General features: G+C 35.9%; 1 protein-coding gene across 1 annotated transcript in view; it reads left to right on the top strand.

Annotated features, from left to right (window-relative positions):
• Nucleotides 1–25,376, top strand: part of ITGBL1 (integrin subunit beta like 1) — a 130,190-nt gene that overhangs the window by 37,193 nt on the left and 67,621 nt on the right. Inside the window, exons 3-5 of the mRNA XM_021415869.1 lie at nucleotides 18,022–18,168; nucleotides 20,579–20,701; nucleotides 24,184–24,324. Of these exons, the coding sequence (XP_021271544.1) occupies nucleotides 18,022–18,168; nucleotides 20,579–20,701; nucleotides 24,184–24,324 (411 nt within the window). The remainder of the gene's footprint in view (nucleotides 1–18,021; nucleotides 18,169–20,578; nucleotides 20,702–24,183; nucleotides 24,325–25,376) is intronic.

The following is a 25,376-nucleotide window of genomic DNA, read 5'->3' as shown; positions in this document are numbered from 1 at the left end:
TCCTCTCCTCTCCTTCCTCTCCTCTCCTCTCCTCTCCTTCCTCTTCCTCTTCCCCTTTCAGTCAATCTTTTTGTTTCTTTTTTCATTTTTTTTCTCTATAGAGAACAAGTTAATGAGGTCATTAAATACTTAAGGAAAAATATGATCTTCCTACATTTTATTAGGTCAAGTATACTTTGCAAACTCTGTTGATCTGTCATTCACTTTGGTTGGTCTAAGCCATCACAGTCAGTCTTACATTTATGCATATTCATAAGTTTCAGCACGTTGGCATGAATTTGTTGACCTTGTCTAGACTATCTTTCAAATTGATCTACTTCCTAGAACAAATAACACATCCATAATAAGCAGACATTATTATTTTCTGTGATAACTGATTTTCCACAGAATATGAAAGATCGTGAAGGTTGCATATTTGAAAACATTGTGAAATAAAGCTATGCCACCAAAGGGGTGAAAGGAAAGCTTGGAGTTGTTTTCGTCTTTCAAAGCACAATTTTAACAATTATTACATTATTCTTATTTTCTGTGACTAGCATGTTCGTGTTCCAAGTTACTTTCTTCTTGCCTTTTATTTAGAACTCGATTAATAACCATTCAATTCTCTGACTAGTCAAGGTCTTGCTGTAACTAGGTGCGTTTGTGATTATACCACACTTAAAAAGGTGTGAGTAAACAGCACAAACAAAATTATGAGTGCAATACATATTGTGTTAGACTTCCTATTAGTATATCCCATTGAGAAGCTGAAATGAAAAGTCTCCTTTTTATTCTTGATTTCTGAACTTCCTTTATTGGATATTTTTCATTTTTATAGACGTTCCACCTCCACCTTTTCCCTCAAAATGTTTCTAAAGTGTACAATTAAGAGAAGGACTACGGAAAAAAAAAGACAACAACAAAAAAATGTGGTTCTATTATCAAGCTGTCTTGGTGACACTTCTTTAACTGCTTTACTCCTTTTTTTCTTTTGTCTTCTTTAAAAGATTCATCATCTTCATCTTAGAGGAACAATACAAATCTTATCTACTGGATCATTAATTTGAAAGTGATGTTTTTGTTCTTCCTTTTCATTTACTGTCACTGAAGTTCTTAGGAATCTTCTTTTTCAAAGTTGTCAGAGAGTCTGCCTTTTTGTCTGTGTATGTGAAAGATTTCTTAATAAGAGCTATCCATGTCCTTTGTTAGAACAGCCTTCCTTTCAGCTGCCATAATTGAGGTTTTGAAGATCCCTTGATCATTTCATTTGATGAAAAGACTTCCTTGTCATGAGCAGAATGATTAGACTTGAGAATGAAATCAGACAAGTTAAAATCAATATGAGCATTGCCTTTGACTTTAGCAAGCCAGTCTCTTCTGTTTACTTCTTTCCTTTCAGGATGCATTCTGTATATTCTCTAAGAGAAAAATGCACATTGCAAAGTGTAGGGACAAGACCACTGACTGACATGAAATGAGTGTGGAGACAAAGGCCATCCCATCCTGCTGTATGAATACCTTGGGCACGTTAACTAAACTCTGTTGTCTTATATGCTTTCCATCATTTTTTATTCCATGTCTGTAAAGCATGAGTAATTCTTTTCCCCACAGTCTTTGAGCACTGTTAATGTAAATGGCCACACAAACACCTGATAGTACACAATGATATGCTAAGATGATATGATAATATAACTATATGAAATGGAGGGAATTCAGGGCTCACCTGAAGTTACTTCAGAACACTTAGATAGACTTTTCTCAGTTCTTCATGCTTTGTCAGGAATGGAAAATGTCATTTAATTTTTTGATTTTTTTCCCTACATTAATTACTTATTAGCTCTACAATTAAATGTGCTTCAAGGAGAATAACATCATAAAGTGATTGATTAGTTCAATTATACCACCCACACCTAGAAATAGTTTTCTTAATTTGGCAACCAAAACATAATGTTTTAAGAGCAAATGAAGCAATTGCTTCACCTTTTAATCTTTATATTCTTCTAGTTTAAGAGATTTCTCTGATTTACTTCAAACCAAGGAATAAAAATAGAATTAATTTCAGTTTCCCATGAATTACAGTCTCTGGTATTTTAAAAATGTATAATAGTGTGCTGATTACTCTTTGTTTAAAAGAGTGGAAATATGTACATGTATTGCAGTTGGAGTCTCATTCCCACCTGCCAGCAATTTTCTCCTTGTGTCTCTAGGCAAGTAGTTTTTCATTTTTCTCTTTTGTAAGTTACCTGATGTAAACAATAAATAACACAATAGTGCCTACTCTGCCAATTATGTGCATTAGTTTGCTTCTCTCTACATTGTTTGACCTTGCCTTTTAACAGAAAGTTCTGAAAGTATTCTCCCACTGTTTTGGTGCTGAACTGAGGTATCCTGTTTAGGAACCCAGCAAACCTTGCTAAAAGTCTTGCATAGGTTTTCAGACTGTACTGTGCAAATCTTGTACTATACATAGAATTTTCACAGAAGGCAACTGAAAAAATAGGTTCTAATACATATTTGACAAAATAGATGAATTTTCCTGAATAGGGTAACACGCTGGCTAGAAAATGTGTAGGGGTATGAAAGCAAGAATAATGTGCATCCTGGTGTGGTTAGCAGAGAGAGATTTCTTTTCTACAGAAAATAAGCAGGCCTACTTAAGATGTGAATTAAATCTAACCTCTCATTTGAACCACCCCTCTCTCTCCCTTTCAGTATAGATGATCTTGGTTAAACTTAACTGAGAAATTCAAGTGCCTTCTTTTCCATGAGAGGAACTGAAGGGCTATGTTATTAATAATACTTGGATCCTGGACTAGTCTAAGGTGTTTTCATAGTCGTTTCTCAACAAATACCTGAAAAAAGGATAAATTTTACTTTTAATCCCCTCCCCCTCCTTTTCCCTGCCAGCATTCCTATCTGCAAAGAAGGTGTAATGATTTGTTAAGGAATCTTCTTTTGAACTTGTTTCTTCTGCAGTCCCTTCTCTGATCCTCCCATTACTCTACTTTCTGAGCTCATCTGATCAAATCGAGTCACTGATTTTAGACCATTCTTAGAAGGCAGGATGCTACGAATCCAAATCAGGCCTTTGTAAAAGACTGACTGCAACTGTAAAATATTTTTGTTTTCCATTTCTGTTAGCATAGGGGTAAAATTTCCCGAATATCATATAGAATTTTTTTTTTGAAAGTCAAGTCTATTTTAGTTTCATCGGGGTGCCAGTGTACAATCTGGTAAATTGGGAACTCTGTACTTTGGAGACAGATAAAAACAGGATGTGCTGCAGGTGGTTTGGCTTGACTGGAGACATATTCTAGGAAGCAGTATAGGTCTTATTTTACTGAACTTCAGACTTTTCAAAAAAAATGTACAAAGAACCCTATAATCTCTGAACAGGTTGAAAGTTCACAAATGTTTATCTTTTCTAAGAACATAGTGAAAAAATAGACTGTATTAAGGGATGATTAATTTTCAAAAAGCAAGAGAAGCAAAACCTAATACCTAGCAATACAGTGGGGAAGAATGTAGCCAAAATAAATCCTGACAAGCTTTTGTTTAACATTTGGCATTGCTGAAAAGAGTGGATAAAAGTGGGCATAAATTAATATGCTCAGAGTTATTTTTCAAATCTGATCCATGCTCTTCACTGGAATGCTGTTGTGTGCACTCATTATATGTTCTCAGTGGTCTGCTTGAAATTATGTGCAATGCTCAGGTGTTTTTTGTTTCAATATTACTTCAAGCTAATACTTGCTTGAATAATCTAGTTTCATACATCTCTTCCTTTTATAACGAATTCTCCTCATGTGCTAACAGAAGTTTTAGAGTGGCAAGTGACTCAGTTTCAGGGATTAATAGCTGGTATTTAACAATTTACATCTGTGCTGTGACAAGGTATTGAACTGTTATTTCCCATTTATTCTTTCTATGTCAAGCATGAATCTGCACTGTTTTGGAGAGAGAGGAACCAAATTTCCTACTAGACACAACTCTACAGGGGATAGTTAATGATTTTTATGATTTCAGCTCAGGGATTCATAAATTGCTAGAAAATTTTCCTGTTTAACAATAGACTGAATTTTTTTTTAATTAAAAATGGAGGAAACCCATTAATTTCATTTATGTTTCTCTTTCAGATGCTGCTGTGTAAAGCATGCCCACAAAGAATTTATTTTAAACAAACTTTTTAACAAAAACTGTGGGAAGAATGTACAAACACATCCCGTAATTCACTACATACATATAAACACCATTAAATAAGATTGTTATCCATTCCAATTCACTAGTATACTTGTCATGAAGAGTTATGCTGAAATGATGTTTTTTAAAGCATAGACATAACTTTGATAGAAAATATTAATAGGTATTAATTATTAATAGGTACCATTAAATGTATTTACACCACATAGGAAAGTACATCCTTTAGGATATCCTTGGATTGAAGATAGTCCTTGAATCAGCAGTTAATTATTCCTCAAGAACAATTACTGAGTATTGATACCTCTTCATGGTGCTGCTGAATTTTACTTACGTATTATCATTGTTGGAGGCTTGTATTCATTTTATAGTGACGTGTCCTCTGTTCTTCCCTCAAGCTCATCATGCGAAGGAGAAGTAGCATAAATGTATTAGTTTCTGACTTGATGGTGACTTTACAGTCATCAAATAGGCTTTGTGCGGTGATTTGGCTGGAATTAGGTGTATGTTTTTTGTGTACTCACCATATACAGATTTTGCCAGGCTTGCCATTTGGACCTTTTTGACATCAGGTTTACCACGCTGTGAATAATATCTAAGATTCATTTATGTGTCTTAATGTTCCAAGTTGTTTTGGGGTAGGAGCAATGTTGTTTAGCTGGATGGACAATAGGATGAGCCCTGATACCATCATCTTGCCGTGGCTCTGGAGACTCTGAGCAGCATGCCCTAAACTTTGGTGTTGCTGTCAGTAGGGACAGCAGGGAAACTGGGGATGAAATTAGATTTCATTTTAAACTTCTCATTTGTTGAATGCAGAAGAAAAATAGCTTTTCTCAAATTTCTTCTCAATGAGCCTTTAGAAAGAGATTTTCTGAAACAATTGTCACTGCATCTTAGATTTTCATGTCACCATCATAGCTTTCTGAAACTGGAAACGTTAGCTTCCTCTCTCTTGAGACAAAGATCCACATTTGGAAAATTTGAGAGCTCTAGTACAAACAAGGCTTCCAAGATTTCCAGTCTTGCTGGCAAACATGTTTTCACTGATTCTTTTTCATGCATATGGAAGTCTGGAAGTCCTTTGATGATTGGAATTAAGTTAACTAACTGCTGGGTAGGCCTTTAGGGGAACAATAATTTGTTGTGCCTTTTATTTTTACAAAAATGCAATAGTATTTGGGGTTGTTTTTTTTGTTTGTTCGTTTGTTTTAGGGAGGGTGAGGGGTGAGGGAGGGGGAGGGAAGCCAAATATCACTGTTTAATCTCATGGAAAGTTAAGCATTCTACTTCGATCCATTTTGGATCAGAATTTTTGGGCTCGTGGAGACAAAAGCTCCGTGTGTAGCTACAGACAGTGGAAGAAGCCAGTGAAGAGTATCTGGGCCATATGGCATTGCCTGAGCTGCCATTTTTTAGATAACCCAGAGCACACACCAAACAAGCTCAGACTCAGGAAACAGAGTTTATTTAGCTCAGTTATTTCTGCTCTTGAGCATAATATCACAAATATGAACCTGCTGGGTTTGTAATTCTTTTTCCCACAGGAATGTAGTTTTTAGAATGTCAAATAGTTTTGAAGTGTCTGCATAGCTAAGTATGTGAAGTTCTTTTGTCTTTATTCCTTCTCTGGAAGTTATTTTAAGGAAAGGAATAGTTCGTGTCTCAGTATAACTTTATTTGTTATGTAGAATACTTGCAAAAAATTCTACACTGCAAAAGTATCTGACTAAAAAGCACTGTTCTAGAGAAGAAAAAGAATATTGGCTCAGCCTATTAAAAGATCTTCCTACTTAAAAGTTGATTATTTTTGTTCTTCAAAAAATGAGAAACCATTTGGTTAAAAATAAGTAAGGAATCTTTCATGAAACCTTTGAATTATTAACAGAAACCTTGACTCTAGACTGTTTTGATTGATAAAACTAAATTATCTCTGTCTCCCTGAGATATTTATATCATCTGTCTAAACAGCATGAATCACATTTAAAATTATATCAACTTGTGCCACCTCCAGGGTAACAAACTGGAACAGATTCAGCTGTTGCTTTCCTTCATTTTATTCATTTGCAATATCTAATTGATTTTTATTACAGTTGAGTCTATTCATTTTATAGGGAATTTGAATTCATAGCCAAGAGGGGGAAGAGAAAATGGCAGTAATCAGCAGTATCATTTTTTTTATTATATTTTGTACCTGTACTAAAAGGCAGTTAGAGGAAAAATGCATATTATCTTTGATTCTTGAGGCACGTATATGTACACATAGGTACAAATTTATTTATACTAATTATTTGTGCAATGTGACACAATACATCATCCTTCACATATATAAATGTGCAGTTTACATAATCTTAAGCAAAAGACTCAAGCTGTGAAAGACAATTCAGTATCAGAACATTGTCCATAAAATGATAGTGCTAAAACCACATGTTAAACTTGCCATATGTTGCAACTGTCAACAAAATAAAATTTGAATAGCAACCTTTAGGAAATCTGGAAATGTCTTGCGCATTAATATTCTTAAACGATGACCAAAAAATATTTCAGAATGTGCCATGAAATGTACTTCTAAAATATCTTTTCAAGTTCTCTGTAGCTTTTTGATCTTCAAAAACAAATAAACAAACAAACAAAAAAATCAACGAACCATATGTTTTATTTTGGAATTTTGGAAGCAGTCTATTGAAACAATATAGAAGAGTACATATAGATCAAGCAGTTAGAATGAAATTTTTTTTTTCTCTTAAGTTTTGGTTCTTATTGATGTAATCCCTCAAAACCTTGTGGTTTACATTAAAATAAATTAATTAGAATTTTATTACATTTCAAACATTTTCTTCTTTGTAAGTAACCTGTAAAAAGTGTTCTGACTTACTGTACTCTAGTCTGGTCTCCAGATGCAAGAGGGAGATGGTGCTTCAGAGTCCAGTCTATAGCCTCTAAGATGATTAAGAAAAGGGTGCATATCTTGTTTGAGAAGAGGCTGAGAGAGCAGGGACTTCTCAGTCTGGTGAAGGGAAGACTCGGAGGATCTCAATAATGCCTATATATACCTGATGGGAGGATACAAAGACAGGAGAACCAGGCTTTTTTTTTTTTTTGATGTTGTTCAGTGATAGGAGAAGAGGCAGTAGCAAAGTAAAAGATATTCTGTCTAAACATCAGGATACACTGCTTGTGAGGGTAACCAAGCACTAGCATGGGTTTCCCAGAGAGAGTGTCCCAGAGAGAGTCTTCTTGTTTGGAGACATTCAAAATCTATCCGAACATGATCCCGCTCAAGTGGCTCTAGGTGTCACTGCTTGGGCTGAATGGCCTGTAGAGGTATCTTCAACCTCAACAGTTCTTTTATTCTCTAGTCATGATATATACCAATGTATATATACCAACAGATATGCCGTTCTCACATTATATCAATAGGTATTACAAATGACTGTGATGTAAAATTTAAAGTGCTAACATTACAGCTGTATCTAGGCAGCTAGGTGATTCAGTGAAATGACTGTAAAATGAAAATCACTTGCCTTCCCAATAACTGAACTCTTCAAATGTTATATGACCACATGGAACCTGAGATTATTAACTAAAGCAAGGTTATGCTTTAGCAGAGGGATAATTTAATATTGGCTAAGTGGAAATACAGATCATAAAAACGAAATATCTCTACTAGCCAGAATAGAGAAAAGCATATATTTCTGGACACCCACAGTGGCCTCTCCTGGTTTATAAGTGTGATTAATAATTTATCTTCAATAATCTCTATAGGCTGAGATTCTCTGTCTTCCTCTATTTTAATGCATATTTTCTGAAAACTTGGTTTCTAATGCCTTATGTTGGGTTTAAGCAGAAGTGGGTAGATAAAAGTGTAAAAGGACTATGTAATCACATTATCTGACATACAGAATTGCACGCAGAGAAATTTTAAGAATGCAGGAGACAATTTCACCTATAGCTGCCTCTTGCTGTGACTGATTTTTAATAACTAACAGAACAGCAAGAGAGAAGAAATTCAAAAAATCAAACCAAGTAATTCACCATGTGAGAGAGAAAAACCCTTACTGGTCTCTTTCAGAAATTGCTGTTCCAAGTTTCTGAAATATAGGATTATGTCAGTATATAGTAAAAACAACCTATGAACAGAACGTGCAAAGAAAGGCTTTCATAATCATTACTCTAATTTAAATTTTAATCTTGACTGTTGGAATGCAGTAGATAGTAAGTTTGCTTTACAATTTCAAGACTAAATAAAATAGTGAATTATAAACTCTTTGGACAGAGAGAAACAACGTTGGTCTCAGCAGTGAAGAGTATACTCTCTCTCTCTCTTTCCCTCTTTATGGCCATGGTTTAAAGAAAGTAAGTAAAGATTTAAATTCTATAAAGAAAGTCTAATGTTTTTGCCTTCTAGAAATAGTTTTCTGCCACCATTTTTTAAGTTAGTCATATCGATGTCTAAAATATACTCCCAAGGACAACATTTAGATTTTTTTTTTTTTTTTAAATCGGTTTAATTTCCTAGTCTATTTCCATTTTTAAAGATACTTTAAAATAACTCATTTGTACAACTTCTACTGTGATATCAGTGGAAGACCACACCAGAATATTATCTCCTTATTGAGCACAGAGATTATTACTAGCAATAATATTGCAGACTGTGTATAATAGAAATAGCTTTTATACCTAATTTTTTGTAAACCAAAAACGAAATGTTATGAGCAGTCATGCCCTCACATCCACCTCCAGCATATTTTTTGTATTGAAATATGGATTCTGACTGATTTTGTCTTTTTAGTACAGAGAATACCTGTTTACTAAAACCACCGTGGTAAGCGATCCCTGGAAAAAACAATACAAGTGTAATAGGATTTTATTTTATTTTATTTTATTTACTTTTAGAGTACTTTTCCTTTAGTATCTGAAGTATATGAGAGAGAGTAGTTCAACTTGTCCATTCTCTACTATGAGGCCTGTTTTTCCTATTTTTCTATGTTTGACCAAGTCTTCAGATGTGGATGTTGGTGGCACAGCAATAGAGGTTGAGCCTTCCCACCAATACCCTGTTAAATTTTGTTGCCGTGCAACAGATGGCAGCAGAGGGACAGTCCTGACAAAATGGCATCTGACATGGAAGTGCATATGAAGCAAATAGGTGTCACTGAATTCCTATATGCAGAAAAATTTGCATCTATTGACATTCATCAACACTTGTTGAATGTTTCTGGAGACCAAACAGTGGATGTGAGTACAGTGATGTGGTAGGTGGTGCATTTCAGCAGTGGCAACAGCAGCATGAAAGACAAGTCATGTTCCCAATGGCCATGCACAGCTGTCACACTACAAAATGAAGAGTGTCTCAATCAGCTCATCCACGTGAATCGGCATATTATGACCAGGGAACTGTTTACTGAGATGCACACTGTCTTCATTGTGTTGGAAAAAATGGTAGCAACACTGGAATATCACAAAGTTCGCATCAGGTGTACCCTGTGAATGCTAACACAAGAAGAGAAAGAACATCATATGCAAGTTTGTCAGGACCTTTTGATCCAGTACTAGACTGAAGGTGACAGTTTCCTGGCTTGCATCGTTAGTGGTGACAAGATGTGGTGTCGCCACTCCAAGGCAGAATCAAAACAGCAGTCCATGGAATGGTGACATGTGAGTTCCTCATTAAAGAAAAAGTTCAAATCACAGCCCTCAGCAGGTAAAGTGATGTGCTCTGTCTTTTGGGATAGGAAAGGGGTGATCCTTCTGCATTTCCTGGAACCTGGACAAACTATCAGCTCTGACTGTTACTTCATGACACCGACAAAGCTAAAGACTTGAACTTCCAGAGTTCTCATTTAGTCAACGATTCTCATCGGATAGTAGTGGGATACTTGCCCACTGTCATATGCGTCCAGAATGCCTTCAAATTCATCAAGTGCAATTTGTGTGCAAAGCCTACTGTGTAGCAGGCCAGAAAAGAAGTCAGCCTTTCTCTTGTGGCACAATAATGCTAGTCCCCATACGAGTTTGGAGACTGCGGAGTACATTGTCAGTCTTGGCTGAACTGTCCTCCCTCACCCACTTACAGTCCTTATCTAGTGCCTTCTGACTTCCATCTGTTTGGACCGATAAAAAGATAGACTGTGTGGGCAATACTTTCCTAGCAATTATGCTTTCATAGGAGCTGTGAAACATGGAATCACCTCCACTTGTGTAGACATTTGTAAGTGCAGCATGCAGGCTCTTGTTCATTGCTGGTGAAAACGCGTAAATAGTGACTGTGTTGAAAAATAGTGTTTTGTAGCTGAGAATTTTCTCTATCAAATAGCATTATTGTGCTCTTTGTATCTGTTATAATTTACAAGAAAATAAATAGGAGGCATTACTTTTGCGGTGACCTACATAGTTCTACTGGCATTATGATTTAACACAATTTATGATGTTTATATTTTTGAAGTGCATCCAACAGTAACTAAACTGAAATTATTTGTCACTACATTTGTTTTACTTCTGAAAGTCCACTTTAAATGGTCTTGAAGGGGGAGGAAGGGAATCCAATCACTAAATAAAGCTGAGAGACAAACGGTGTTACAAACCTGGAGTGCTCTCATCACAGTGACTCATTTGCACTGAAAAAGGACAGTGCTGAATGCTTGCGTCTGTTATTCTGAGCTACTTCAAGATCTGGGTACTCTAAATAAGCAGAAAAAAAGGCTTAACGTAAGAACCTCTAAGTTCAAAGTTTCTTGCATTTTTAGAAGTCTTTTGTGACTACTTAAAGGTTTGGTTTCTTCTCCTCCCTAAAGCCCTCTAAGCTTACGGTCTTCCTTTGAAAATCTTTGATGCAGTTCTTATCAGGGCTGTAGTCTGATGATGAAGGGGCTTCAGTTACAAAACTGGCTTGAAAAATTCCACTATCATCAGGCACTATCATCATCTATTTTTTGGAGATATTTTTCTAAATTCAAATCAATTCCCTTAACCAATCTATAGTTTAGCCTCATAGGGCAATTGTGTCAACACAGAGAGAAACAAATCAACTGGGAGGAGGAGTCAGTATTTTTGTGAAAACCCCTGCCTTGCTGAAAGTAATTTATTTCAGTATGGTTAGAATTTCTATGGTATACTGCAAAAGTCTGGAAAGCAGTTGGATTTTGTTGAAAGTAACACAACACAAGCAACCAAGACTCCGGACATAAAGAGAGATTCACCTGAAGTGTATTGACATGAGAGAAAAAAGATGAGGATACCTAATGTTTTTTCTTTAAATTGCAGCAACAACAAAAAGGAAAAAAGATACAGAGATATATATGTCAGCTTAATGCAAAGCATACTTACTGAGATTCTCAAGTGTACCTAAGCAGAATAGGCCATATCACTTATCTTATCCTAGCATAATCTGAAATGTTTACCCTAAGTTTACATTGGTGTAAAGCAGCAAAATTTGCTTCACTGACTATGGGAAAGAAAGTAATCCACCTGAAGGATCTATTCACTCTATATCTTCACTGTATCAATCAAGGTTGAAATTGAAGGAGAATACTTTAATTTTTACTTTCCCAACATTTTCAAGTCTTACAATTCAATCAACCTTCCTATCTAGCATCTGAATTTAAAGAAGGAAAACATAACAAGTTCTTCATATTTCTTCACCTACTTAATGAAGTGTTTTTTACATTTGAAAAGCACTTTGTGAATCACTCACTGGCTGCTAAAAATGCATAATATTGAGCCCAATTCAGTTATCTTGCCAGCTGCTGATTTCCTTCTGATGCTGACTTTATGCTGTAGAAAGGAATTCTTATGCTAAATCTCACCTGTCTGTAAGAAATTGATTCCATTACAATTTAAAAATGAGAACTGCCACAACTTGTGTTCTTACACAGAGTAATTGGGCTTCAGTTATTAAAAATAAGTAAAAACAAGGACATCTGAGAGTATTTTAATGTCTGGTCAGACAGACTGAGTCTTTGCACACCACTAAGGGATTTTTCTTGTGATGAGAGTTACTAAGTTACAACTAAAGCTGCACAACCATACAAATAAGTAATCTATCATTTTTAGTATCTCCAATAGTGTCGCTTATTGAACCAAGAATTTATTTAAAAGCTTGGTCCTTGCAGTTTAACGAGTACGTCTTTATATTTTACAGTTACCCCTAGACAGAGAATACTCTTTTCATCTTACAGTGAAAAGAGTGCATGTAAGTGGAAGAGCATGGTAGATGATCAAACAAGTCATTCGTTTTGACTATTTATTCCCAATGAGAAAGTTGAACCAACAGAATGTAGCTGAGCTTTTAGTAGCAGTGAACGTTAGTAGGAAATCAAAAAAATCTAAACAAAAAATGGCACAAAGGTAGAGAGAATCTTTTCCAGAGGGAGGCACAGAAATAGCAATTGCACTGCAGAATGCTATAATTTCTGCTGGATTGAAATAGATGCAATGTTCCAGTTCAGTTTCTGGTTTGCCCAGTAATCATGTAAGATAATTGTTTTCATAAGATGATTGAGATCAGCCTTTAAATAAACAGATAGTTATCTCCTTCTCTCTTAGCCAGATCATGTAGAAACATTTTAAACTTTACATGGATTATTGTATACATAAGAGAATCAGTGGAGAAAAAATGAACCAATGTTTATCTGCACAGGTACATACCTAGTGTTGCACCAAACTCCAAAGTCCCAGCACCAATATTTGTGTATCCAATCACTGTATGCTTACCAGTAGTTTACTGAAGACATCCATCCTCTGAGGACTGTCCAGCCCACTCAGGATCTGAGTCATTCTACAGAAGTACTTGTCTCTCATGATAGATTACAGATGAAATTAGTGAAATTAGTGTAATTATCCTTCCGGATTGGTGCCTCAAAGACAGAGAGTTCAGCTCTGGTTTCAGAATCTTTTGTCAGAAATTTCACCTCTATATCTTTGCTCTTGGATATATAGAAATGCATATATGTAGTAGAAAAACACTTTTAGAATGCTTTTAGAATGATGTTAATAGTCTGAGGGCAAAAGAATGTGATCAGCCAATTGAATGTGGTTTTAATTATCTTCTTTTGAGTGAGATGGTTTAACTGCTAACCGTTGCTCTTAACAGTGACATCAAGGCTGCAGCTCTTCATGAGGGGAGCGGAGGGGCAGCGCTGAGCTCTGCTCTCTGGTGACAGTGACAGGACCCAAGGGAAAGGCATGGAGCTGTGTCGGGGTGAGGAGGGTCAGGTTGGGGTTCAGGAAAAGGTTCTTCACCAAAGGATGGTTGGTTATGGAACAGGCTTCCCAAGGAAGTGGTCACAGAAGATTTGAATTTTGGGTGGCCCTGTGCAGAGCCAGGAGTTGGACTTGTTGATCCTTGTGAGTCCCTACCAACTCAGGGTATTCGATGATTCTGTGTTTCTATTGCAATTTTGTAAGTGGTTAAAATTCTACAAGTATTTGCCTAGGAAAACTTCACTCATTCTTCTGAAGTTTAGAGACCTCAAGGTAATTTTCCAATATAACTTGGATCCATGTTTGTTTAATATATAAATGCTTAGGATTTTCATGATTTGCGACAATTTTCTGCCCTTACTGATATGTCTTCAATGTGTATGTCTCAGACTATTTTGGCCAAAGACTTAGTCACGCTCTCTTTCCACAGCTGACATGAGTATATTCTCAGGTTCTTCTTGTTGTTTCCCGTAGGGAAGGCCTTAGTCTATGGCATCCTTTCCTCGTCTCTGTGTGTGACCTTGTGCTTAGTAATTCTAATTTAAATCCACTTTTATTACTTCAGTACTTGAGACTGTCAGCCCAGTTCATTCTGTATGATTTTCCATCTTCACTTTTTCACTGAGGTCTTAGATCATTGTGCCATTGGCAAATGTTGTTAGCATACTGTGGATTTTTGTATCAAGATCATTAAAAAGTATGTTTAGTTCTAAAAACATTATTTAAAATGTCACTGTTCTAGTAATATCACATTCATCCTAATGTTATTTCCTTCCCTTAAATCAAGTTGTGATCCCTTTGGATTTCTAGCATACCTTATCCAAAATAATTTAATTTGTTTCCTAAGCGGTATTGTATCTGGTGAATATGTTCAGACCATTCCTGTGATCCTTTTCTTGGAATATCAGTAATCTTATAAAGACAGATGCCAGGTCAACTTAACATAGTCTAATCTGGGATAAAGCTGTTATTGTTTACATTCTGTTTCTCACTGCTTCAGTACCTCTACTTGTGCAGTGCATCACAGTTTGTTTAAAATTCTTGAAAAGGGCCCCATGGGGTCAGAGCAGCTTGTTTTTTAGTTGCCCGGATCACATACATTTCTTTTTCTTAAAGGAAAAAAGAGTTAGAGTTTATTATTATCATTATTTTTCAGACATTTGATTGCCAGTCTGTTAGATTCATTAAAAGCCTTTGTTATTAAACTGGCCTTTCATATGCAAGTATTGCAAGTACTCTGGAGTGGAGATATGGGGTCTCACCCTCATGGTCTAGACACTTCATTGAAAACAATTTCATGTCTTTGTTTTGTTCTCATCTCTGCTAATTAAATTTCATTTCCATAGCCTGCATCATTAGCTGCACTGAATTTACAACTGTAGTCAACATCCCCATATTAATTTCACTTTGGACCATCTGTAAATTATCTGTAATCTTAACTGCTCTTTGCTGCTTTGTGAAGTCTTTTTTTTTTCTATTTTCTTTTTATTTGAATGATGAAAGTACATTTTAGTACTTGCAATTTTGCAAGATCTGACCCCGCCTGACATTTTCTGTTCTCACTTTCTCCATATACTTTCTGACATCAGACAGTTTTCCTTGCATATTAGTTTCATTTTCCACCCTATGAGCTTCCAGTGTGCTCCAGATATACTCTCTGAGATGATTGCTCATCCAGTTAGAAATGAAGCCCTTTATTATAAAAGGTTTTTCCACATGTTTGAATCTGCAATTTTTACAGCCCACAGCCATGGCCTTTTTCTTCAAGGAATTCTAGAACTTCCTTTAGACTTTATTTCCCATATTCTCTAATTTTAAAGTAAAATTCTAATTTATTTATGCTTCACATTTATTTATGTTGCAACAGTTTTTGTAAAATGGAGCAAATGTGTCATTGATTATTCTGAGATATGCTTTTCTTCACCGACTATTTAATAATGCCTTGTAGCTCACTTTTCTTATGTTGTGCAGCACATCCTCAGATACCTGGGTCTCACACTTGATAGTAGAATTTACCCTCTAGGAAGTTACAATATTACTTCATAGCTTTCATAGGATTATTTACTCCTTGTTCAACATTTCATATTATTATTTGCTTTCTATTTAAAACAGAAATCTATATGCAATAAAAGAGATCTTATACAAACTTTTGTGAAAGGGATCTGAAACCATTAGAAAACTTTTGAATATTCTTACAGCCCATAGCATATATGGTTAATAGTTCATTGCATCACTATTTTTGCCATGAGGAAGAATGGTATTGTTGATGCATGCTGAAGTGGAAAGTAAGCAAGAAGAGGATTACTGTGGCCACTGACTTGCATTGCCTACTGCATCATTTATGTGACAAGAAAGGTGCGTGAAGTAACACAAAATATTGCAGGTACATTGATTACATTCCACACTGCAGTGTAGTCCTCTCACCCAATTTTATATTTTAGTAGAATGTTGTCACTGGTTCACAGCTCTAAAAAACTACCCAGTGGGGAAAATTAGGATATTTTAAGTGAGTGATCAAGATGAAAATCATGAATACAATTTCACAAATTCACGAGTTAAATTATAACCGTTCTCAGTCACATGCAAGAGATTTATTATTTGTTTTAGTTTGATTTAATTATTTTTTGTTAATTTCATTAATTCTTGTTGAATAAAGCCAAAATGTACTTTCTGTGACTACTCTCGTGGATATCTCTTACTTATTTTCTTTAAGCGGCTGTATAAATGTAAGATTAATTATTTTTTCCTTTGTGCATCACATATTATTTTAGCAAATCTCTGATAGAGAGCTTACTGTTGCTGGACCAACAGTACTACCCAGGTGTGGCTTCTGCCTTACTCTGTCATTTAGGCATAGAAACAGGAAAATCTGTTCTGCTTTTATTAAATCATCCCTTTTTTTCATTAGCGGACATCAAACTGTTGAATCACAAAAGTGTCTAACATGGAAAATGCAAAGTCACCGTGATATGTAATCCTTGAAAAGAAGTAAAATACGGGGAGATAGTTATGTCTTTAGGTTTCTTCAGTTACCTGAGGACTTATCTCAATTTTCCAGAATGGTGTATGACACTGCCTGTCAGTGAAGCAGAGTAATCACAAGAGTAGATTTTTATTATATATTTTATATCCTACTCTTTTTTTGTCATCTCTTTTACCACCAGAGAATTATTTGAAAATTTTAACAAGATGGCAGCTTCTGTTTTAAAACAAGAATGAGCTTGATTTTCTCATGCGTTCTTCCAGTTTGTTTTTTCCAGCTATTGATTTGCATCTTGTATTAGGGTCATCTTGGAAGGTTAACAAAATGTAAAGGAGCAACACAGAATACTCCTTTTTTCTCTTTAACATATTCTATTTACAATAGTTATTTAAATTCCTTCTCATTAGCAGCAGGCTGGGTTTCTGTTTTCTGACAGTTGACTCTAACTGCAGGTAACAGGTGCATTTAAAACAGACTCTGATATGATTCTGGTTTTGAGATGTGGTGACTGAAAGATAATTTACTTCAGTTAAGTAGATACAATTTAAATTGTTTTTTATTTTAATAGGAAATACTCTATTTTAAAGGATTTACAAATCTTTTTTACATTTACTACATAAATTTGTAAAGGAATGCTAAAAGAATTAAGGGACAGAAATTTGCACCTAAAATTTAATGTGGAAGGTGATATGTACATCATAAATAGTGTAAATTGCCACATAGTCTGTGCATTTGGCTATTTTTAAAGAAAAGTAAAGAATTCATAGAAACTTAATCCATTTTTATTGTACTAGTTCTACATACAATTAGATGTATTACAAATTTTAAGCAATGAACTATTCAGTTAATCAAAAAACAAGGTACCATTAAGCAGCTACATCTGTTCCTTAAGACACTTCACATTTAGCAAATAATTGTAAGTAAACACAGTTTATAAGTATTAAAACATGCTACATTCCCAATATAGTGTCACCATTTACATGCCAAATTCAGTTTTGCAGCAACAACCAAATGGATTCTAAGTAGATGAACAAAAGCTGGAGGAACCACTAGTGAGAGGAGGCTTCATAAAAAAAGGATTTTCACCTTTCGGTTGAGGTGGAATCTGCAGTTTCTACTGCATGAGGGAGTTACTGCTTGCCACTGTAACTGGCCCTCTCTGAGCACCTCTTCATGATTTGTGTCACTAAAGCTAATTCCAGTGTCCTCAGGCTCAAGTTTCTGGCTGTCCTTTGCCAACAATTGGCCAAAGAGGTGAATGGAGTCTCTGAACTTCCAATTTTATTATGTTAATTGGTTAAGAGTAGAGAAACATGGAAATGAGAAATATGAAAGTAATAGAAAGACCACTGTTCATACAGAATGTTCTAGCTCTGTATTCGATCTTTAAATAAATATTTTTTGCAGATGTATCAAATTTAGATGTCATTAGACATACATTAGACTTCAAAGTCATGGTGATTTCAGGTGTCTCTACATATTTAAGATCATATTTATTCATATCTATTTATAAATTCACATGAATGATGTTGATTGAATCTGTTAATTATATTCATTTAAATCTATAATTGATGGAATCTACTTTTAAAAAGTGGATTAAGAAATATAGCTTTCTGAATGAGAAAAAAAGGACTTGACATACTCTTTCCTTCTACTGCTAGGCCATGGGAAGTGTGACTGTGGGAAGTGCAAATGCGATGAAGGCTGGTATGGTGAAGCTTGTCAGTATCCAACTACTTGCAACCTTACACGGAAGAAAAGCAATGAAATGTGTAAGAATTCTCAAGATATCATCTGCTCTGGTGCAGGTAAGATGTCTTTTGTTTGTTTAGATGGCTTAAGAAGTTCTCCGTGTATTATCTTAAGCATCGCTGATTTCTCGTCTAATTAAGAATTTTGTAGAATATATTCCAGGAGACTGAGAAACAATTCTGTATATATTAAAATGCTTGATTTTCCTATAGGCTCATTCCTGTGCATGTGGTGAGCGGTTATTCAGTATGCTTACTTTAGAACTGTAGTTTATCGATAGATTCACGTTGATGAAAGTGCATCTGTGTCAGGTATTCTGCCCATCAATAGGTTGTAATTATGGCATTAATACAGAAAGTGAGGTTTGTGTGTCTGTGTGTTAGTTGAATGCAGAGATCACAATTTCAAATATATATTTTTTCAGAATGTTTATAAGCTATGTAATTTTTTGAGAGCTTCTGAGCTTGCATTTTGTTTACATGGCAAAATTTTGGAAGTGTGGAGATGTAAGAGTGGCTCTTGTGGGCAGAGCCCAGCAGCTGTCCCAAGTCAGACTGGAGCCATGCGTGATGAGTGATGCTGGGTGAGCTCTGGGAGAGCAGACTGAAGAAAGGGAAAAACTGCTGCACAACAGCAGCTGGGAGAGAGGAGTGAGAAATGCGAGAGAACAGCCCTGCAGGCACTGAGGTCAGTGCAGAAGGAGGGCAGGAGGTGCTCCAGACAGGAAGGAGAAGTGCTCCGCAGCCCAAGAGATGCCTATGGAGGAGCAGGCCAACCCCCTGCAGCCCACAGGCACCTCGTGGAGCAAATGTCCCCATGCAGCCATGGAGGAGCCTGCGGTGCAGCAGTGAAGGAGGTCCCTGAAGGAGGTACAGCCCATGGACTCCCCCACTGGAGCGGGCTTTAGGACTCTGTTTCGTTTTGTTTTTATTTCTTACTAACCTACTCTGTTATTGATTGATAATAAATTCATCTTCCCCAAGCTAAGCCTGTTTTGCCTGTGATGGTAATTAGTGAGTGATCTCTCTGTCCTTATCATGACCAAGAAGCTTGTTCATCATACTTTCTCCCCTGATGAAGAAGGAGGAGAGAGAGAGAGAGCAGCTGGGCAAGTACCTGGTAGCCAGCCAAAGCTGTGACAATGATTATTGAAAAACTGTTGTAGAAAATCTACTGAACCATTTAGTGGAATATTTTCACATTCATCTTTCTGATATGATAGCTCTCTTTTCTGTTGTTTTTTAGTTTTGCAACTTAAATAAGCAGGCAGCTCAGCACCACATAGCTATTAGCTCATTCCCACCCCTCCCAGGGGGGGAGAACTGGGGAAAAAAAAAATAGAAATCATAGGCTGAGATAAAAACTGTTTACTAAAACAGAGAAGGATAGGAAAAGTAATGATATTTTTATATATATATTTACAGAACAAGTGATGCACAGCCTAAGTGCTCACCACCAGCCAGACGATGCTCAGCCAGTCCCCAGGCAGCAGATGCCTTCCCTGGCAGCTGCCCCCAGTTTTATGGTCTTTGCATGACACCAGATGTTATGGAATATCTGTTTGGCCAGTTTAGGTCAGCTGTCCTGGCTGTGTCATTCTTCCCTCCCTCCTTGGGTGCCCCCAGCTCCTCACTGGTGGGGCAGCATGTGAAGTTAAAACATCCTTGGCTCTGTGCAGCACTGCTCAGCAACAACTGAACAGAAACATCCATGTGATATTGACATTGTTTTTCCTAAAGACGAAACATAGCATCATACTAGACACTCTGAAGGAAATCAACTCTGTCCTAGCTGAGACCAGGACAAGCTATCACGCATCATTTTCCAAAGCAAAAAATACTGAGAAGGCAGTTGTTTGCTTTGCCCTGGCTCTCTGAGGGAAAAGGGGGGTTTGCTACTTCCCTTGGAGCAACAAAACAAAAATTTTGCATTTGAGGGGGTGGGCCATGGAGAGACAGCCACTGAGTTGAGAGAGCAGCCCTATATGAAAGACCAAGAAGCAAACATGACCAGAAGAGAGGTGACAGAAGAAAGATCTGTTTAACAATTCATTTATGCATTTTGCATCCTCTGAGCTCTCTGCATTTTTAATGTATCAGAAAGTTTTCTGCTGTGGTTTATGCTCTGAGATGATTCAGCTCTGTGGTTCCAAAGAATCCAGGGGTCTGGAAGATACTTAAATCGAGGGAGACACAGGTCAAACAGCTCCATCCCACTTTTCTCTAAGACTTTTCAATTGGTAGGCTGTTTGTGCTGCTGTACTGACAAATCAAAAAGTATCTTTGTTATATATCTTAAATTTCTTGGAAGATCTTCTTGTTGACATGGGTTGCTTCCATTTTGTTTGCTATTTAGTTACATTATCTTTAGTTTTTAGCCTACTCAGAAATATATACTGTTGCTGGTGAAGTGCTGAAACTCTTTCCATAAATTCTAGTCATTGAATTATGTCTTAAATATTTGCAGGCACATGTCAGTGTGGCAGGTGTAAATGTGTAAACTCAGGAGGAAGTGGACTGGTCTATGGGAAATTTTGTGAATGTGATGACAGAGAATGCATAGATGATGAGACCGAAGAGATTTGTACAGGTATGTGTTTCAGTTACTATATTAAGAATGATGAAGATGAAGGTAGCCTGTTATAAAATCATTACATGAACTTAAAACATGTTTTAATTGAATGTATTAATTAAAACAAAAATAGAATTGCTAGCAAATTTTAAGTTGGAATTTCAGGTGCAAAAGTGAGCTAGAGAGGAGGTTAGAGAATGAAGAAATCCTTTGACATCCTTCTATTTTTGAAAGAGATAATTTACTAGGGTACTTCATACCTTTCTGCAGCTGTCTTTGGTAGAAAATAAGTAACAGGAATGTTTTGTGGCACAGATGACAGTGACAGGGAAGGTCGGGGAAAACAGAAGAAAAATAGAAAAGAAAATCAGATTATTATGAATTTTGGGCAAGAAAGCAAAATTTAGAAAGGAATGAGGATAAACGTGAGATGAGAACTCAGAAGCAATTCAGGAGATTAAATGTGAAAGGAACAAATGAAAAAATCTTCATCTGTGGTAGAAAACACAAGAGAATGAGATGAACTCTACTGTTAGAAGTGCACACAAAATCCAAACGGTGCTTTCATTTCATTATAAATTAGGAACCTAGCAACTAAATACTGTGTAATATGCACCATTTCTAGCATTACAAATGCTGTTGCACACGTTAATAGGGAGGTTTCTTCTTGAAATGAAAGTAGCTGCAAATATTTTACAAGCTATTCATATGCATAGTGTCTGTGCGCGCACAGGAGTACCCAGAACTGCACAGAGAATATTCATTCTCTGATAATAGTGCATACTCTACATATATGTGTGTGTAAAAAGACAGACTAATTGAATCTAAAATCTTGATCTGTCTCAATGCTTACACAGAGAACAAAATAAATTGTATTTATTTGTCTTTTATGGCAGCAAGAACTACATTTTTTCCCTGTGGGATTAGGTAGGGATTTTAAATGAAAGTAAGTAGAATGTTCCTCTGAAGTTCATATCTAGGAGTACAGGACAGTATTTCTGGTAATTACCTGAAATAAAATGAGCGGAAGGCAATAGCATTAAGTGTTAATGATCTAATTTACATTTATTTGCTTGTAAATGATGGATATGGTACCAACTGTGATACGAATTCATCACTTAGTTCCAGTAAATTCTCCTGCAGTTTTTGTCAATTTTTCTCTCTGTGTTGCTGCTGATTGACATTGTTAGGCTTTTCTTAGTATTTTGTTTCACCTTGTTTCATCTACTGGCACTATGTTCCAAAACAGAACAGATGTATCTCTTAAGAAAACTAGTTTTATGTGTATAAAGATATCAAAGTATGTTGATGTATTTGGACAAAAAGATTGGTGTAATTCATCAGCACATAAAGCTTTTATACCTTATGTAAGATTTGGAATCTTACAAAACAAAAAAAATTATAGGTACACTTTACTTGCTTAGGTTGTTGTAAGACAAAAAGTTTATGCACTTAGTGTATAAGTGTTTGGTTTTGGTTTGCTTTCTATGATGTGTCTCTCCAGCACATAAACTATGTGTTTAATCAGAAAAAATTGGTCAGCATATGACCTGGAAGGTCAAAGGCACATAATTTTATAGCAGAAAAAACAGACTCCTCCCCCATGTCTACTTACAGTTTCTCTCTCCCACTCTGATGTTTACTTTAATATCTTTTATCCATCCTTTCCTTCCACAGGATTTCCATCAGAGTAATCATTCAGGTTTATTTATGAAGTAAAAAAAAGAAATAGTGTTCCAACTCAGGCAAACTGTGCTTATCTAGCAATGGTTCCTGGTTGCTCCATAGAGAAAGGAAAGCTAATTGGTGCCTGTTCTGCTTTCATACTGTGTGTAGCACCTACTTAGTTGCTACATTCTCTTTATTTGCCTTGAAGCTATCTGGCTATAGGAAGTTCTTGAAGACTACAATTGTCTTCAAAAAGACAAACTCGGGAAATCAAGCTAATAAATAATCAGAAGTTTATATTTACACGCATATTTTTAAGGCCTTCAGTTGTGAGCTATAATTTTATCCTGGAAAAGCTTCCAATGCAATGGTTAGACATGCATAGCATGCATTTTAATCTTTGCACAAGTGGACTGGATTTTTAAGCAAAGCATTTATTAGGCAGAGCACAGTTACAGCACCGTATCAAGCTTTTCAGTTGGATTTTTTCAGCCAGCTGGTTATTTCTGCTTTACTGGATATCTGAAGTTACACAAACTTTGGAATCAAGTTGCAGCATATTTTTCATAAAGTTTTAGCAAATTAAATTCTGATCCTGATCTTTTTTTCTCTAAGGCTATGTGCTCTAATGGAGCAGCTTTATCTTCAGCCAAGGGCAAAAGGTAGTGTCAAATTGTATTATATAGGTCATATATGGGGACTATATGAATGTGAACGGAAGATGAAGTAGAGATGTTTTAATCTGCAAGAAGTGCCAATAGCTTAAATTAATTTACTCCATCATTTTTCCCCTTTTCTTGCCTGCTGTTTGAGAGCAACCTGTTGATAATATGCAATGTTATAAACTGCATTGATTGCTTAGTTATGTAAGTAAGAGTGTATCCTCTTCTGAAACTGTTTTACATCACCTAACAATTATAGTGAAAATTCTATGTGTAATTCTAAAAACAGGAAAAAAATGTGTCCCACAGGTCTAAACTTAATCTCTGATAGTTAATGGTTATATATGTATCAGTTGAGTATATTCTGAAGGAGACAATCAGGTCTACTATGCTTAACATACTTGACTGAAAAAAGGACAAGGTGCTGACTGGATCCTGTGTCCTCCTAGTAAAGAAATTAACATATCGCTTTAAGATTAGAAAGAGTTGCAGCTGCTTAATTCTTTTTTTTTTTTTTTGTCATTGAGGCACGTGGTAGAAGTGCCTTAGTGGAATAAAATGTTTGGTAGCCTGTTCCATGAAGTCTCAGATGACCCATGTATCTTTCCGAGAGAAAAATGAACATTTAAAACATCCATTCTACTAACTCTTATCTTTCATGGTCTGATTTATCCATCTTCAAAAATGTTCTTGCTAGGTAAAAAGAGAAGCCACATACAGTGTAGAGTTTGAAGTAAATCAAGTTGTCTCTTTTGGAATTATCTGGAGTTGAGAACACAGAGAGCTTTGTTAGATATGCACAGTATTGCAAGCATGCCCCAACTTAATATTTAAAGCTGTGCTTAAGTTTTAGCTATCACATTTATTGCCTTTCAGATTTACCTATGAAGGAAATAAAGATTACAAATTTAAAATAATGTCTTTTTCTCAGTGTTTACTGAGAAGAGATCGGTGATTAAATGAAAACGTACCCTGATGTAGACGTGCTGAGAGGTATAGAGCAGATATCTTTTGTTTTACTTGAAGTAGACGCATCGAGTCTACAAATTGTTCCTATTCTAAGTCCAGTAGTAAAAGTTTTTAAAAGTAAAAATATAAAAATGGTTACATTACTAATGCTTCTTAAGAACTTGCCTCTTTCTCACTGTGTAAAATTTGTTTGGGGTTAAGGCCATGGACAGTGTTACTGTGGAAACTGTTACTGTGAGGCTGGTTGGCATGGAGATAAATGTGAATTCCAGTGTGACATCACCCCTTGGGAGATCAAGAAAAGATGCACATCTCCAGATGGCAAAATCTGCAGTAATAGAGGTGTGTCATTCATGCATTTCTTTTACACATATTCATAGAAGTTGCTTTTGTTTTAAGATATGTATTTACTGCAGTAGGACATTGGTCATGTTTGTTGATGATTTCTAGTTTGTTCTCACTTATTTAAATCTGAGTATATATTTCCAAGTGAGTGGCTGGATATCTCTGTTTCAGTATAAACTTACATATACATACACTCATTTTTAGATGAAGCTAACCCAAGAAAATAAAGTTCTTTTCATCCTTCATTTATGTAGTAAGACTGAGCAGAAAAACTTCTCAGTACACCTGCTCTGGTGAGAGACCTGTCCTGCTAAATCAAATATGAGCAGACTTGACTTTGAATGGGGCAGTGCTATAGCAACAGAGCAGTGTGCTAGTCTACTCTTTAAGAGCAATAAGGACCCACAACTTAAGAAAATGAAGGCACAAAACCTTTTATTTTCTCCCAATGCAACTCGAAAGAGCAACAAAGAAGTGTGCAGTAACAATGCTGTGGAACACATATGGAGTTGGAAAGGTAGATTTGACATCATATATTTCTAAGTTAGATTTTCTTTGCACCAAGTCCCAGAATTTTAATTTTTACCTTATACTTCGGTTTAATTCTGACATTTTTTGAAAAAAAACATGGCACAAAATAAGATTAGTATTCTCCAGCCACTCTGTTTGGCTTCATTGAGCGAAGAGTTAAAAGAGCACATTGTTTGGCCATAATATAGAATAAAAGTAGAACATAAGTTTAAGTCTCATACATACTTCTCTTAAAAACGCCTCTACTGACCAAACCTGCTGTAATGTGAACATCTAGTTATCCTGAGAGCATTTAGAAAACTCTTTTCTCTTAATTATGAGGAAATTGAAAGATTGGCTGAAATACAGAGATCATGTAGGCTCATTTAGTCTTGGGACTGAAAAAAAAAATCTGTGTTTCTGGAAATAATAAACATAGAAATGTTTCAGATTTGCACCAGGAAGATAATTTCTTGTCAAATGAAATCTGAAATTTGAAATATGACATTTTAATGTGCAAGTATTTCTTTAAATTTACA

This window comes from Numida meleagris, chromosome 1 (genome assembly GCF_002078875.1).
Source record: "Numida meleagris isolate 19003 breed g44 Domestic line chromosome 1, NumMel1.0, whole genome shotgun sequence".
Taxonomy (NCBI): Eukaryota; Metazoa; Chordata; class Aves; order Galliformes; family Numididae; genus Numida; species Numida meleagris.
Note: the sequence above shows the minus strand (reverse complement) of the source record. Positions and strands in the feature narration are given on the sequence as shown.